At 40.8% G+C, this 15,115-nt stretch overlaps 2 protein-coding genes across 2 annotated transcripts in view; one reads left to right on the forward strand and one right to left on the reverse strand.

Annotated features, from left to right (window-relative positions):
- Positions 1–15,115, forward strand: part of LOC115359829 (zinc finger protein 585A-like) — a 1,044,768-nt gene that overhangs the window by 619,449 nt on the left and 410,204 nt on the right. The gene's annotated exons all lie outside the window — the stretch shown is intronic.
- On the reverse strand, positions 13,215–14,910 carry LOC115359765 (P2Y purinoceptor 1-like). Its single transcript, XM_030052391.1, has one exon. The coding sequence runs from the start codon at positions 14,722–14,724 to the stop codon at positions 13,684–13,686; it is 1,041 nt and encodes a 346-aa protein (XP_029908251.1). The 5' UTR covers positions 14,725–14,910; the 3' UTR covers positions 13,215–13,683.

Genomic DNA, 15,115 nt, shown 5'->3' on the forward strand with positions numbered 1-15,115 from the left:
CCAGCAGCAGAGGTCCTGATCGAACAGCAGATCACACTGTGAGGCTGGGCTGAGGAACATGCAGAACGTGTTTCTCCAGGTGAGTGGGCAGAGGTTTGGACGCCGCTCGCCTGGACTCGCCTGGACCCGCCTGGACTTCACCAGCTGACCAATAACGAGCTGACAGCTCTGCTCCAGCAGCACACAGCAGCAACAACAAGACCACTGGCCTGTTGCAGGAGTCACTTTTACACCTGCACTTACACAACAGCCTTAAACGCTTTCTGAACAATGTGATTGTGCAACAGTGAGCCTGAGAACGAGCACCAGCACCGACTCACACACACTTTGATGTGCGTCACCTTCTCTGCAGGTCATTCCACTTGAATCACAGTGTTTCTGTTGTTGTTGTTGTTGTTGTTGTTGTTGTTGTTGTTGTTGTTGTTGTTGTTGTTGTTGTTGTTTTGTTTTGTTTTTGTTTAGTTTTGTTTTTTGAGGTGGTGTGAAGATGAATAATTTAATACAGACGAGGCAGTAGAAATAGTGCAGTGATGGTAATAGTAATAATACAGTAGTGTTAGTATTAGCAGTAGTAGCAGTAGTAGTAATTGTTGTTGCAGCTATAAAAGTAGTTGTGGTATTGATAGTACTAGTTAGTATTATTAGTTAGAGTTAGCACTGCTTTCGCCTGAGTTGCCTCTATATTTTATTGGATTTTATTTGTTTATTATTTGTTTATTATTATTGTTTATTTTTCTTATTTTGCCCTTTATGTATTTTATATTTTATTTTATTTTATTTTATTTTTGTTTTTGTTTTTGTTTTTATTTTATCTCTGTGGAGCACTTTGTTACTTTGTTTTGATAAGTGCTCTATGAATAAAGTTTATTATTATCATTATTACTATTACAACTGTCTTTGTAGCAGTAGTAACAACAAGAGTAATAGCACCTGTATTACTGGTAGTTTCAATAGTATTAGTCATAGTACTCATGATATCCTAACATGGGACAGGATGGATCGACTGCACAAGCCTGTTTTACACAAATACCTCACTTCAGCAAAAGTATAAATACCTTAGTGGAATATTAATTACTGCAACAGCCTAAATGTGAAGGTCCTGCATGCAAAATCATCTTTAAGTAGAAGTATTGAAGTATTTGCAGTGAAGTGTGTAAGTATCCCTGAAAGGAAACTATTTATTCTTAAATAATCTCAGATTATGGGTTGCAGAGAGTTCAATCTAACTCCACTCCTGTCCGATGGGTGACCTGAATTTTAATCACGTATCAAATTATACGAACTTATCTACATTTTACAAATAGTAAAAAAAGTCCATACAGTGTCCGTACTTACAATGAAGGCAAGCTCGCCTATCTTCATCAAGAATTTTAAAACCTTTGCTTTAAGCCACCAGGCAGCTCACTTCGAAGAGCTGCTCTATCAAATGCAAGAGACCAGAGGGCCTATTTAAACACAGACTCATGCTGAAGACGTCTGAGTCTCTGTTTAATCTACAAACCTGCTGCAGACGTTCAGCATCATATCAGGCACCGTGCAGAAGAACTGCAGAGCAGCACATGCAGGAAGCTCTAGTCCCTCCAGCCACACTGAGAACACTGATTAAACACTGATCTGTCAGATAGCGCTCATGGGAAACACTGACAAGAACGTCTGACTGTTTTCATTTCATGTCACCGAGGAGAAACATTCAGATTATCAAGTTAAGATGCACAGAAACTGCTCAGTGTTTTGTGCTGTTACTGTTAGTTCACTCTTTTATTCACTCTTGTTTGTTCTTTCTTCATTCAGCAAGATAAACAAACATCTGCTCTATTCTATTCAATTTTATTCAATTCTATTCTGTTCTGTTCTATTCTATTCCTGATGTCAGAGCAAATAAAACTGTTTCAGGTATGCTTACTACAACTGAACAACATGTCAGATCCATTTGTGTTCTGAATTATTTTGATCCCTAAATACTTCTGGAATGTGTGGAAGCATCATTTGATTTAATTTAATTTAATTTAATTTAAATACATTTAAATTAAATTAAATTAAACTTTAAAAAAGTGACATTAGTCACTGTATTTTGACATCAAAATCTGGCTAATTATCCCCCAGTGCAGCTCAGAGTTTAGATATCGCAGCTCCACACTGAAACACAAAGTAGTGTTGCATAATATTAAAGCAGCAGAACAAAGATAAGAACAATAATAAGACATTCTGGCTCAGCACAGCATGTCCATGTCCACCCCACCCCTCTCTCTCTCTCTCTCAGCTTGCAGTTTATAGCGCTGTATTGGCATGACCAGACAGTGCTCACATTGCCAAAGCAAATAACAGATGAGGAAAATAAAATACGTGACAGTTAGTGGCTCCACATAAACAATAACAGCTTAAAGATTTTCAGTCACAAAGCCACAAAGAGCACAGCGGCACAACAAAACCATTAAGGTCACAGCTTATCAGTGTTACTTACTAATGACTAATTTACACCAACATATTGATATAGCTAAGGGTTTTTGTTTGGAGTGATGGTGATGTGGTGCAACAGTTTACTTTCTCCCCTAGAAGATATCTGAGTTTGCTCCTTTCAGAAAACGTCCCGAATTCTTGACATTGAGCTCTAAATCTGGGGAAGAGTTGGGCAGTGAGATGGCAGAGGGTATAAATGAGTTTGTATCTGTTCGTTTTGTCTGAGAGTCGTCTGAGGTGCGAACCACAAGGCAGGAACTCAATTTCCAAGTGCAAGGGGGTGGGATCTAATGGATCTAATGGATTCTGCTTTCTTTAACAGCTGTTTGCTGTACAGGCCAGGCGGACCTTTCTGCTGAGTGACACCGATTTTGCCGCCAACCTTCATCACCCGTGTTAATGAGTTTTTCTGTTTGAGAGTGAGAGATGCATACTAGTAGAGAAAATAAAAAGTAAAAGCTGACTTAGTAAAAAGATTTATAAAACAGTGTCATCAGGGGTCTGCCAACCTGTATTCCTGTCAAAGGTCTTATAAATGTCAGTTACATGCTCAAATACTACACAATCTCAACATCTTGCCAATTAATGACAGTGTGGCAGGAGTCAGGAGGTGATGTCTAAAATCAACACACATGTCCTGGGTCTTTGTCAGGTTTGGATCTAAAAAAGCATCTTTATACCATTAAGCTGTATGTGCCTGGTTATAGTTAGCAGGAGGCCTGTGTAGACCAGAGCATATGGAAAAGAGAAGAGCTATTTCACAAGGCTGTCCCCAGTCAGGCCAGTTATACACACTGGCTATTGAGCCAGTTTATTCTCAGACCCTTTAACATGCCCATACCATGTCCATATTAAAAGTTAAAACACTTTCAACCAGATTTCTCTAAAAAGTTTCTGAAATTTCTTTGCTTATATTGTATGAAACCAGTTTCCTGATTTAATACAAGCACTGCATTGCTTCCTTAAAGATGTATTCTGTGTTGGCTGTAAAACATGTAAAAGTTCCAAAATATTTAAACTCTTCTACTCCTCTAAATAACGTCAGGCTTTGTGATAACCAGCTGCTCAGTCTTATTTTTGTTAATAAGACCACTAGGTAGTCGGTCTGCGACTTTATCAAAGGACCTCCTCAGCTAAAGCCAACTGGGGCAAGAGTGAGGCGCTGGTGGGCTGGGCAGGGGGAGACGCACTGGTGCCAAAACTGCCAGTGGGGGTGCAGGAGAATAGGACGGATGTGAAGACTGCAGGGGACACCCTGGGCTCAGAGGGCTGGATCAGGAGGAGGCAGGAGGGGGCTGGCTGTGACAACAACAGGGAAAGATGTCAAGATCAGTGCTGGACTCATTTAATGAGTTGAGAGGAGAGGAGCCACCTGTTTTTCCCTCCTTAAAGGAAAACTCCAATGTTTTGGACAAAATCCCCTTTTCCTGATTTTCCCAGACTGGGACCAGATGTTGGACACCATCTCCACCTCTGTACATCCATCGGTTCAGTTCCTATTGGTGGCATTTTGTGTTATCTTAGCATAAAGACCTGAAGTCTATGGGTGTCGTAGGCCTGGTGCCTTCAAAGTAAAAAAAAAAAAACAAACAAAAAAAAAAAAAACCTTACAGCATCTCTGACGCTGTCTGATTCACAAAGTGGATCGTGTGGATTTGAAATACACAACTTGGAATTAAAAAAAAAAAAAAAGAACGAGAGTCATCTTAGGAGAAGTTAATTTGTGGTGGATCTTCCTCTCCCTTCAGCGGTGCACAGATCACTGCGATAAATGGATAAATACAAGGATAAATTTAAAGACCATCTAACTACTCCTGAAATTATCCCCATTTTTTTTTAATTGCAGGATGATCTCAAGACGATTCTATCATCCTTCTCTTTATTTTTCCCTTTCTGTCTACCTCCCACCTGTGTGTCTGCCTTCAGAGCTAAAGCACATTTTTACAAAACAAACATCAGGTCCCACTTCAGGAGGGGCATCGGCCTCAACGAACAGACTGACCCTGACCCACTTCGTGCGTCTGCTGGATGTAAAGCTGTGACGCAGCAGCACGCACCGCCCGGGTGATTTTTACTGCTTCTTCTGAAGGGCAACTTTAATTAAAAACTCTTTGTTTTGTATACATCACACTATCACACACACTGTACTAGAGCCAGTGTGCCCTCAACTCATTTTTATTTAATACAAGGGGAAAAAAATCTGCCAGTGGGATGAGATAATCCCACTTGTTTGTTTCCAACGCTAATCAACTTGTTTCCAAAATTTTCTTGATCATTTCCTTTATGCTAGAGGCTGATCCCCTGGATAGGATACCCTGCTGTTTCTGTTGTTGTCTGCTGTCCCAATTTGTCCTTATCTCCCTGTCTCTGTCTCTTTGTCTCTCTCTCTCCCCTCCCCTCCCCCGCCCTGAGTCTGGTTCTACCTGAGGGTTCTTCCCGTTAAAGGGGAGTTTTACCTTGCCACTGTCGCCAAGAGCATGCACAGGAGGGAATCTGTTGGGTTTCTTGCACTCTACTATGATCTGTAGAGTGTGGTCTTTACCTGCTCTACCTCTAAAGCGTCATGAGATAGCTTCTGTTGTAAAGTAAAAAATAAAAAAATAAATAAATAAAAAAAAGTTTGATTGATTGATTGATCGATCCGCCTTGTTTCAACACACACAAAAAAACCCTGAAACAAGTGAAACTGCACAGGAAACAAGTCACCTGTAGTTCAATAACAATAACTATATTTTCTCCATATGAAACCTATTGGATTGTGTGTTTTCTGCATGAAAATAGCTGTTGAACAGCTCATGCTGTCATGCAAGGTGGTCATGCAAAACAAAAATATTGTCCCAAATATTGAAACCAGTGGTTGTAAATTGTTACCTTTCCCAGCACCTGTAAATATATTCATTTGGCTAATTTAATATCCACCCAATATTAAAATATGAATCTAACTTCATGTTCAGAAGTGTGAGTTTCTTCCACCTTTGATCGTTGAGCGTCGGTGCAAAAGGGCGGCTCTAGAGAGGAGAAGCTCCTCGCTGTTTGATTGTGAGAGTCCGACACCAAAACCTGATGTTGTCCGGTGATGTTTGAGATCGCTGAAACATTTTCTGACATCAAACTCAAACTGGAGCTGCTGGAAACGTCTCGTGACGTCACCTCGTCTGCAATCGGCCACCACACTGCTGAGTGGAGGCAGAAATGAAAAGTATACACTGGGTACATTTAGCATTGGGTGGATAATAAGTTTTTCTGCAGAAATAACTGATTAGCCAAATGAATATATTTGCAGGTGCTGGGAAAGGTAACAATTTACAACCACTGGTTTCAGAATTTGGGAAAAATATTTTCGTTTTGCATGACCACCTTCAGTTCAAGAGCTCATTTCATACAGAAAACACACAATCCAATCACTGATATCTGCTCTTCAACCCGTGTTACCTTCAAATTGAAACATTAAACATTTTTTAACAATCGGGATCAATCTGACCCCAGTAAATTAAACCCCATAATTTTCTTTTTTTTTTTTTTTTTTTTTTTTGTATCAGGTACTTTATGCATCTTACTGATGACATAAATAGCCCTTTAAATAAAACATAGCACCCCCATCCATCCACCCTAACACATGACAGTTCATGTGGTAGGCTAGTCATATTTTTTCTATATGTTTTTTACAGCAGAAACAGTGACACACAGACACATACAAACTGTGTCCAGGACACTGAAAACATCATCATCATCATTTATCTCACTGTCACGTCCCACACTTTTACTTTTCAGCGTTGATCATTTTACCTTGTTTTTAAAATTGATATCTCCGTGTAGTCATCTGTTATTGCTATTTGATTGTGTCTCTGTTTTGTTTTGTATGGACCTCGGCACCTCCCTTAATATGATGATGATGGTGATGATGATGATGGTGTTGATTTCATGTTGTTCCTGTTAAATTAGGAAAAGTAAAATAAATATGTGATAAATAAATGAAATAAATGAAAAATGTAGCAAAAAAAAATAATATGTCAAACATGTATTTAGAGGTGCTAAACACTGAATGAGGTCAAGGGAAGAATTTTATGATTTTTTTCCATTTTAGCCGTGCCGACATGTTTGCCCATTTCTTTAGCCTATATTATGGAACCTCAGCTCCCATCATGCACTGCGTGTTACCTAAACACTGAACAAACCTCATGTTGTGCCAAGCCGAGTGTTCCATATGAAACTAGGCCATCATGGCTTTTCTGTAATGTTTGACGTCTGAAACATACAGATACACTCTGCACCCAGAACACTGATACATCACTCGCTGACACACACACACACACACACACACACACACACACACACACACATGCACACACACTTTATCAGTTGTTGAGCAAGACAGCTGAGCTTAAAGCTGTTCTGTCAGCATCATTCTATCAGTGTTTTTGTCCCTGTAAACACACACACACGCACACACACGCACATACACAGTACCTGCTTACTGTCCGACAAACATCGCAAATACACATACACACACACACACACACACACACACACACAATCTGCCCACTATCCAGTCTTTATTTGTCCTCCTTTATTCGGTTTATTCTGGAACGTTTGGTTGGAATTTAGTTAACAATTTCATTTATATAGAAAGTTTCATTGCATTCTGCGTTAAAAACAGTGAAAAATCTGTAGAAATACCCGCTTACGTGTGCCCCACATGCTGTTGTGTGCATGATGCTATTTCCCTGGTTTTTATTTTGTTGTGTTCTGTATTGCAGCATTTTGCATCGTGGTTGATTTTTAGTTCATCAGGGTTGGTTTGTTCTCTTGTAAAGTCCTTTGAGACATGCTTGTGACGAAGAGGAGCTATAGAAATGAACTGGACTCGACTTAATAAGTGCATTCTTCTCTGCTGCCATTTACAGAAAATCCTATTTTGCCAATGACAAACTTCAAAAGTCGTCCGTTGTCATATTCTATGTTAAAATCTTGTTTTCCTCAAAGCAGCTGAGAAAATCTGCCAGTTTAATGAAATTATAAATATGCTGAAACAAGGCAGAACAAGGCAGACAGGGATCAAGAAAATAACACTTGATTCAAGAAAATTCTGGAAATAAACTGAATAGCGTTGGCTACAAGTGGGATTATTGTTGCTATATAGTCAAGTCGTTATGATATAATGACTTATCAAGTATCGTACAGTATGTAATTCTCTTAAAAATCTAATCCTGGTTGGATTGGGCTTTAATAAAAAAAGGAATTAACTAATTTTTAAATTAATTCTGTAAAATGAAAACCAGGCCAGCCTCAGCTCGGTAGCCACAGCCGGCTCACTGCATGTTTGAAAAGCTGATTTCAGGTGTATGTACATACCTGTACACTTACTGTTGTTTAAATGTCCCAAAAGCTGGTTATGGCTTTAAGTTAGAAACTGCACTGTCAGTAAACAAATCCATGTGCCTCCGTCAGACTGAGGCCTGCAGTCTGCCTCGTATCCACAGATAATCTTTCACAAAAGGTTTATGATCAGAGGAGGAAAGGGTCTGTCTGTAAGTTACAGTCTGTAAAAAGACAAGACAGAGATAACACGTGACAGGTGGTAGGAAATTAACAAGAGGCTTTGAGGGAAAAACAGAAAAACACCCATGGATGAAAGTTCATAAAGTTCCCTGTTTTCACCTGTTGCTCCAGGTGGATGTGAGAAAATAAAACACACAGAGCAACACTTTAAAAACACGACATGCACCGTGTGAAGAAGGAAACACCAACTCTGACTGAAGGACCTTAACAAAACCAAGCTATTATTTTAAATGTACTTAATTTACTTGCTGAATGATGGTTAAGGGAAGCCAATTTCTCCTTAGGGACCAGTAAAATATTTCTGATTCTGATTCTGACAGCCATTTTTAAGTCCTTACCTGGCAAAATTATAGCACTGTCCCACTTTAAATTCTCAGAACTTTACGCATATTGAGTGATGAACTTTGGATTTTTTTTCCCCCTCCAGAACGGGTGTGTAGCACTTTGAAACAGGCTCATGAAATTGTCTAAATGATGGTTTTATAAAGGCAGCGATAAGGTAAGATGTGTATAGTAATGTAGATGAGATAAGATTAAACTGGATGAAGTGGAGAAACTGGGTCATTGTGGCTGCAGGAGGAAGCTACTGCTAAGAATATAAACTTTTTTTTATGGAGAGAAATTTATGCCAACACTGATTGTATTGTATTGAATTTCTCATGCCTTGGAAGGATGTGAAAGGAGAATGTTAGTGAGGCACCAAGACTTAACAAATGAAGGCATGAATGCATGGATGCAGTAAGGCTGATGGCCGTGAAGGTGCAGGAGGAACAGGAGCAGGGACAGCAGGGCACTGAGGCCTGAAGCTGGGAGCCACATCCATGCAGCCACATCAGACTTCAGCCACTCACACACAGAGGAGAAAGGGTTAATAACACAAAAACAACACGGTCAAGAGTGGAGACACAGAGGAGAGTGAAGAAGAGAGACTGTGAGAGACATCGAAACCAGCAGCGGCCACACAAAAGATAGACTTGAGAGCCTACAGGCAGAGACTGAGCCTCCCTCCATGGTCAAACACAGATTAAATAATCTGTAAATTAAGGAAAGCAGATGAGTCTTCAGTTTGATTTGAAAGAGGAAGGGAGAGCACTGGGAAAAGGCTCAGTGGCCAGCTGACTTTGTTTGAACTCTTGATTTAGAAAAAAAAATGAACGGAACACACAACTTTGCAAAAAATGACTGTACTGTAAGCACCAAAAAAAAAAAAAAAAAAGACATGAACATTACATCCCCAAAAAATGAAAATTTGCACCAAAAAAAAAAAAAAAAAAAAATAGACGTTCACAGTTGATGTATGTAAAGGTCAGATCAGTGATGCTGGACCAACGTCAGGTTTCTTGTGTTAAATGCAAAGTGAACGCCTTTCACAAGCTAGATAGATAGATAGATAGATAGATAGATAGATAGATAGATAGATAGATAGAAGCTTCATTCATTGGGCAGTGGGTGACATCTTCTGGTGAAACAGAGGTGGTGCAGAAACCCCCCCCCCCTTTCCCCAACACCACCACCACCTCCATCCCACCCCTCCCTCACCTTCTCCCTCCCTAAATAACGTCACTTCTTCACATATTATGTATCATATATTTTTATTTATTAAACACAATTCAGCAGGTACAATAAACAGCTGTTTTAACATGCCTTAAAGTGCACTTGGGAAGAGAACATTAACAGCTGTGTTTTTGGAAAGAAAACACTAGAACACTAGTTTCTTGGTGTCCTTGCTGACAGTAAGGTCAGTTATGAACATATGAACATAACACATTTGAACACTGAACCAAAATACACTTACCTCATACACTTAATATGTACTTAATATTTTTATTTATTTATTTATTTATTAATTCATTAATTCATTCAATATTTCACACCCGGGCCAAATTGCTCAACTTACCCCAGAGCTACCATTTTGACTTTTTTAGTCCCCACAGCTAAAATGGTGGTGAATTATGGCGTCATGACCCGCGCTCTGTGACGTATGCACTTAATTGTGACGTAGGCAATTAAGTGGCAATGTGTGTTGCTCTAATCATGGTAATGGGGTCCTGTGGCACTCAATAAAAGTATTAACAGTGAATATTGTCTTTATATTTCTGTTTTATCATTGCAAAAAAATATATATACATATTCAAGTTGAAATAGGCTACTTAACATAATAAGTTACATTTAACTCAAGCACTTTTATAGAAAATAAGTCAGGTGGAGGTAGGCTAATATTAAGTTACTTGTCTGGCTCCTGTGACTCTGATTCAGCCACTAGGTGGCAGCAAGTAACCATTACTGTTGCTGCAAACTCATCCATTTTGGTGAAGCCTGTGTTTGGTCACTGAAAATATGAGGCTGCACACACACAAGAGCTGACGACCAGGCATCTGTGATTATTGAATGTGTTCCCTGCTGGATTTTAGTCCTTGTTGCATTTTTAAATAAAATATACTCATTTCTAAATCATGCCATCTAACAAACAAATAAATTTCCTGTTACACTATACACACGTTTTATTGATATTATCCCAAAAGCAGCAAGCAAATGGTTTTAAAACTTACAAATGCATCTAAGAGAAAGTGTTTGAAACGATGCTCACACTGCAGAAGTTGCTGCTGTGCCATCAACTCACCAGCAACCAGTTTCCACACCAGTAGAAATGACATGCCCTGCGTTCCAAATCTCATACATCTACTTTTTACTTTTAGTATGTGCTGCAGCTGAAATCTGACCGGATGTAGTAGAACATCCTGGTTTTTGCATACTAAATAGTATGGTAGTATGGGCATTGGAACGCAGGGTGTGTTTCAGCCACTCCTCTCCTCCCTCCGGTCTTGTGTCCCTCCCCTTCTCCAGGTATGTCCCTGCCTACCTGATCGCCTGCATCCTGGTCTCCTCCTGGTCCGTCTCACGAAACAGCAGACTCTCAATACAAGCCAGCAGATACAGTCTGCAGCTCTCAGCCCCTTGGAGGATATACATGTTTTTTCTCATTTAATATTAAACAGTTGGCAGTAATCAGCTGGTTTTGGTGCATTAGTGGAGTTTGGATCTACTTAGTATCCAAGTGGACATGCACTGCGTTCACCGGCTCATTTTTCAGTTTAATTCTGAGCTTGTGTTGTGTCTTTCTCCCTGATAAGATATTCTTGCTGATACTGTGGTCTGTGTCTGTGGCTGTGTGGTTGTGCGTAAGTGCTTTGGCTCTTTCATCAAACAGCTCTGTGTTTTACTCACCAAACTTTGTTTACAGAATCAGAGAGGTAGTGGGCGAAAGAAATCAGTGAAATGTTAATATTTATATGCTGGGACAATACACATTTGTCAGGATTGCAGTGATGACACAAAAGTGGAAAAAATGCCATGAGCTCAATGTTTTTTTTTACCCTTTGAACAGCAGGACGATTCAACATCCCTCACACCCTCTTGGATAACCTCCAAGAGGTTGTGACACCAACCTCGCTGACATGATAGGGCATCAAAGTATGCAACCATGCAACTTTACGGGAAGTGTGAGAAATTATGCAAGGCCAGTGACGCTGCACGTTGCTACATGCTTGTCTGGGATCTCACGGCCACGAGCAAAACGTGAAGCATTGCATGAGAGAAGTGGTCCTGCTTTGGCTCTGAAGAAAACATTAATGCACAGAACACATCAACCACTGATGCAAAAAAAAAAAAAAGAAAAAAAAAAAAAGCATGAAATTACTGCTGAATTTTCTTAAGTCCAGGCAGCTCTGGATGCTGCTGCAGTCCTGTTGCATGGCCCTCTTGGGTAATTTGCCTGTTTATTTTCCTGTTTATTGTACAATCCTTGTCAGATCTGCGAGCCAGAGGAAGCCATGCCACAAATATAAACACTAATTCATCCTATCAAGCCTGGAAATGGCACACCGGCTACAAGGCCAATGGGTTGTTAATTGAAATCTTGCCATTATCAGCTCCAGACCCGCTTTCACTTCCTGTTTGTTTTGATTTATTACTACTGAGAAGGGCAGGGTGCTTTGCCCCACTATTGTTTCACTTTCAAGGCGACCTGGAACAGAGCCAGAGCGTTCCAGCAGAGACACTAAGCTTTACTGTCCGTCTCTCTGGGCCACAGGTGTCTGGGATTTTCATGATCGCAAAGATTTCGTGTTTTGGTTTTGTTTTTTGTTTTTTTTCTTCTCAAAACCATGTAATTTCAGTGTTTGGATCAGGCTGTCACGAAAGGCTGTGGCTTCATTGTGTCAAATAAATTCGTTTTCATCTCTGATTCAGCTCAAACCAGGCACAAGGCCTTGCTGATGACTTTGCAATTCTGCGGTCAGGCCATGCAGCCTTTTCTGAAAATATGTTTAACTTTTGAGTTGATCTTGTTACCAGATTTTACCAAATATTTTGGAGAGAGCTGGATTTGAAAATATTCCATTCTGATGTCATGGCCGACAAAGCAGGATGAAATCAGTTCCCATGAACACCGACTCTGGGAAAAGTGGAATATATTGTAAATGAACGCTAGAATACCAGAGAGGCATGACATAAATTGTTTAGAGAGGCTGGTACAAATACCAGCAGCAGCTTCCAGAGGAATTCTCTCAGCGGGCTGTGAAGTTAGCACAGGAGGGAGAAATATCTACACAAGAATTTTACTTTGCACCCCTGCTGACCTGCACCTCCATTTTCAGACCTTTAGGCAAGATTTTCATTTAGATTTTCTGATGGCAGCATATCAGCAAGAGGATATCACCAAGTTCCCATCATGGTGAAAAGAGCATTGCACAATAGCAACAAGTGCGTCGTTGATACTGTAGCTGCACTTTGCTTTCATCACTGAGGTAGCAGCTATTTCATTCACACAGTAAACTGTCTGCGTCATGGCCGTGCCTTCCTCTTTTTTAACATTGGTCAACATACACTGATGTCAGTGTTTTGGAAACAGAAGAAAAACCTCTCACTGCAACAGCAGAGCACATTAGCATGCTTCTCTATTCAAAGTTTACATGAGTTTGAATCCCAGCTAAAGTTGTTTCAATTTTCTTACCATGGATGGAATAAAAAATAAAAAATAAATATGACCAGAGATAGGTGCCCTGTTGAGTTTCTCTTTTACCGCATGGTTTATGGGAATGACAAAATCATAGTGAATGTACAAAATAATTAACTTTTAATAGTGAAAAAGTAGTGCAGTAGCATAAAACACAAATTATACAAAATAAAAAAATTCCCTGGCAGTGCATGAGAGTATTGTTATGTTGGATTTTTTTTCCTTTTTCCTGAAAGGGCTTGCACTGCATCAATCCCAGGATATCAGCTCTTAAGCTTAGAGACAATAACACTCAGAGACCACAGAAAGTGGAAAAAACATTCACATCAGTTTACGGCACAAAGTTGGACCTCAATGCATCAAACAGCAGTCAGTTACATATTAGAGATGGAGCAGCCATGGACAACAGTTTTTTTTTTTTTTCCATTTTGTAATTATAATGGAGAAACACAGACATCCAGAGATATTTGAATCCTTTCCTCTAAGCACCCTGGTATTGATCATTTATCACATGGACCAAATGGTAATAATCCCACTCTGTCCCCACACATTTCAGTCTTTGTGTGAAAAAGTGCTGTTGGCATCACATGCCAGCTAACAGATGCAGGGCCGTGTTTCCACATGGCGCTTCACGTGTCAGTGCCTTGTTTCCTTCATATCAGCCGGTTGAAGGTGAGCGTATGGTCCACAGGGGACTCCCCCTCTACCTCGGTCGGTTTGCGGTAGCGGACCACGCTTGTCCATCCGGCCACAGACAGCCGGGCCCTTTTACTGAGATGATGAAACTTCATTAGGAAATCATCATTTCCTACTAAATAAATGAGCGGGTTAATGGCGCTGTTCAGGCACACCAGACCTCGGCCGATCTGGTGGGCGACGTAGATGTCGTCGAAGCTCGGGTGGCAATATCCGCGCTGCTTCAAAATCCTGGTTTGGAGGTTGAGATTTCTGAACACATGATAGGGAATAAAGCAGATGGAGAACAGCAGCACCAGGATGACAACCAGCTTCAAGCAGCGCTGCTTGAGCAGAGGGTTGACGTTGGCTTTGGTGGCGAGAACCACAATAACATGTCCATAACAGAGCAGAATGATGAGCAGAGGTATGGCAAACCCCGTGACGGTCCATGTGACGCTGTACTGCAGGTAAATGGGGATCAGGTCGTTGGTCGTGGTGTCATAACAGGACGATGAGTTCGGCGGAGATTTATCAAAGAACATGTCCGGGACGATCTGAACGAACACCAGCAGCCACACCAGGGCGCTTATGGCCACCGAGTGCATGTTGTTGATTTTGCCCATCACCTTCATGGGGTGCACGATGCCCAGGTACCTGTAGATGCTAATGCAGGTGAGGAAGCCGATGCTGCCGTACAAGTTGAGGTTGAAGCAGAAGCGGGTCACTTTGCAGAAAGTCTGGCCGAAGAGCCAGCGGCTGTCGTGCGCGTAATAGGCCACCAGGAACGGCAGGGTGAACAGATAGAGCAGGTCCGCCAGCCCCAGGTTCAGCATGAAGATGTTGATGTTCCCGATCTTTTTCCAGCCTCTGCACACACTCCGTAAACCCCAGAAGTTGGAAAAAGTCCCGACGACAAACACAATGACGTACACGATTGGCAGAAAGGTGTGCGTAAAAGACAGGTTGATCCCCTCGCACTCGGTCAGGTTGGCTGCGCGCTCGGATCCTTGCGACATTTCCCTGATTTATTCCCGGTCAGTTTTGTTTCAAATGTCCACAGCTTGCTTCTTTTCTAACGACAAGAGGATATCAGCCGGTTTTTCAGACATTATCCTCTCCGCGCTCGCAAGCAGCAGCGAGTGTCTGTGCATTATATCAACACCAACAAAGACAAAAATGAAAGCACGCAAACCTCCCGCCCACTTCCTAACCTTGACAGATTTTACTCTGATCTGACAGACTTTACAATGCCCTCGTGCTTATTTGGAAAAATGGCCGCGTGGTAAATGAATCTTTAGCGAATCACAAAACATAATTTTCAAATATGACGCAGGAAAAATAAGTTTCGAGTTGACAGAAAGCATTCCTGGAATTGAATACACACCCAGACCACTGTACAAATTAGGT

This window comes from Myripristis murdjan, chromosome 5 (assembly GCF_902150065.1).
Source record: "Myripristis murdjan chromosome 5, fMyrMur1.1, whole genome shotgun sequence".
In the NCBI taxonomy this organism is placed as follows: domain Eukaryota; kingdom Metazoa; phylum Chordata; class Actinopteri; order Holocentriformes; family Holocentridae; genus Myripristis; species Myripristis murdjan.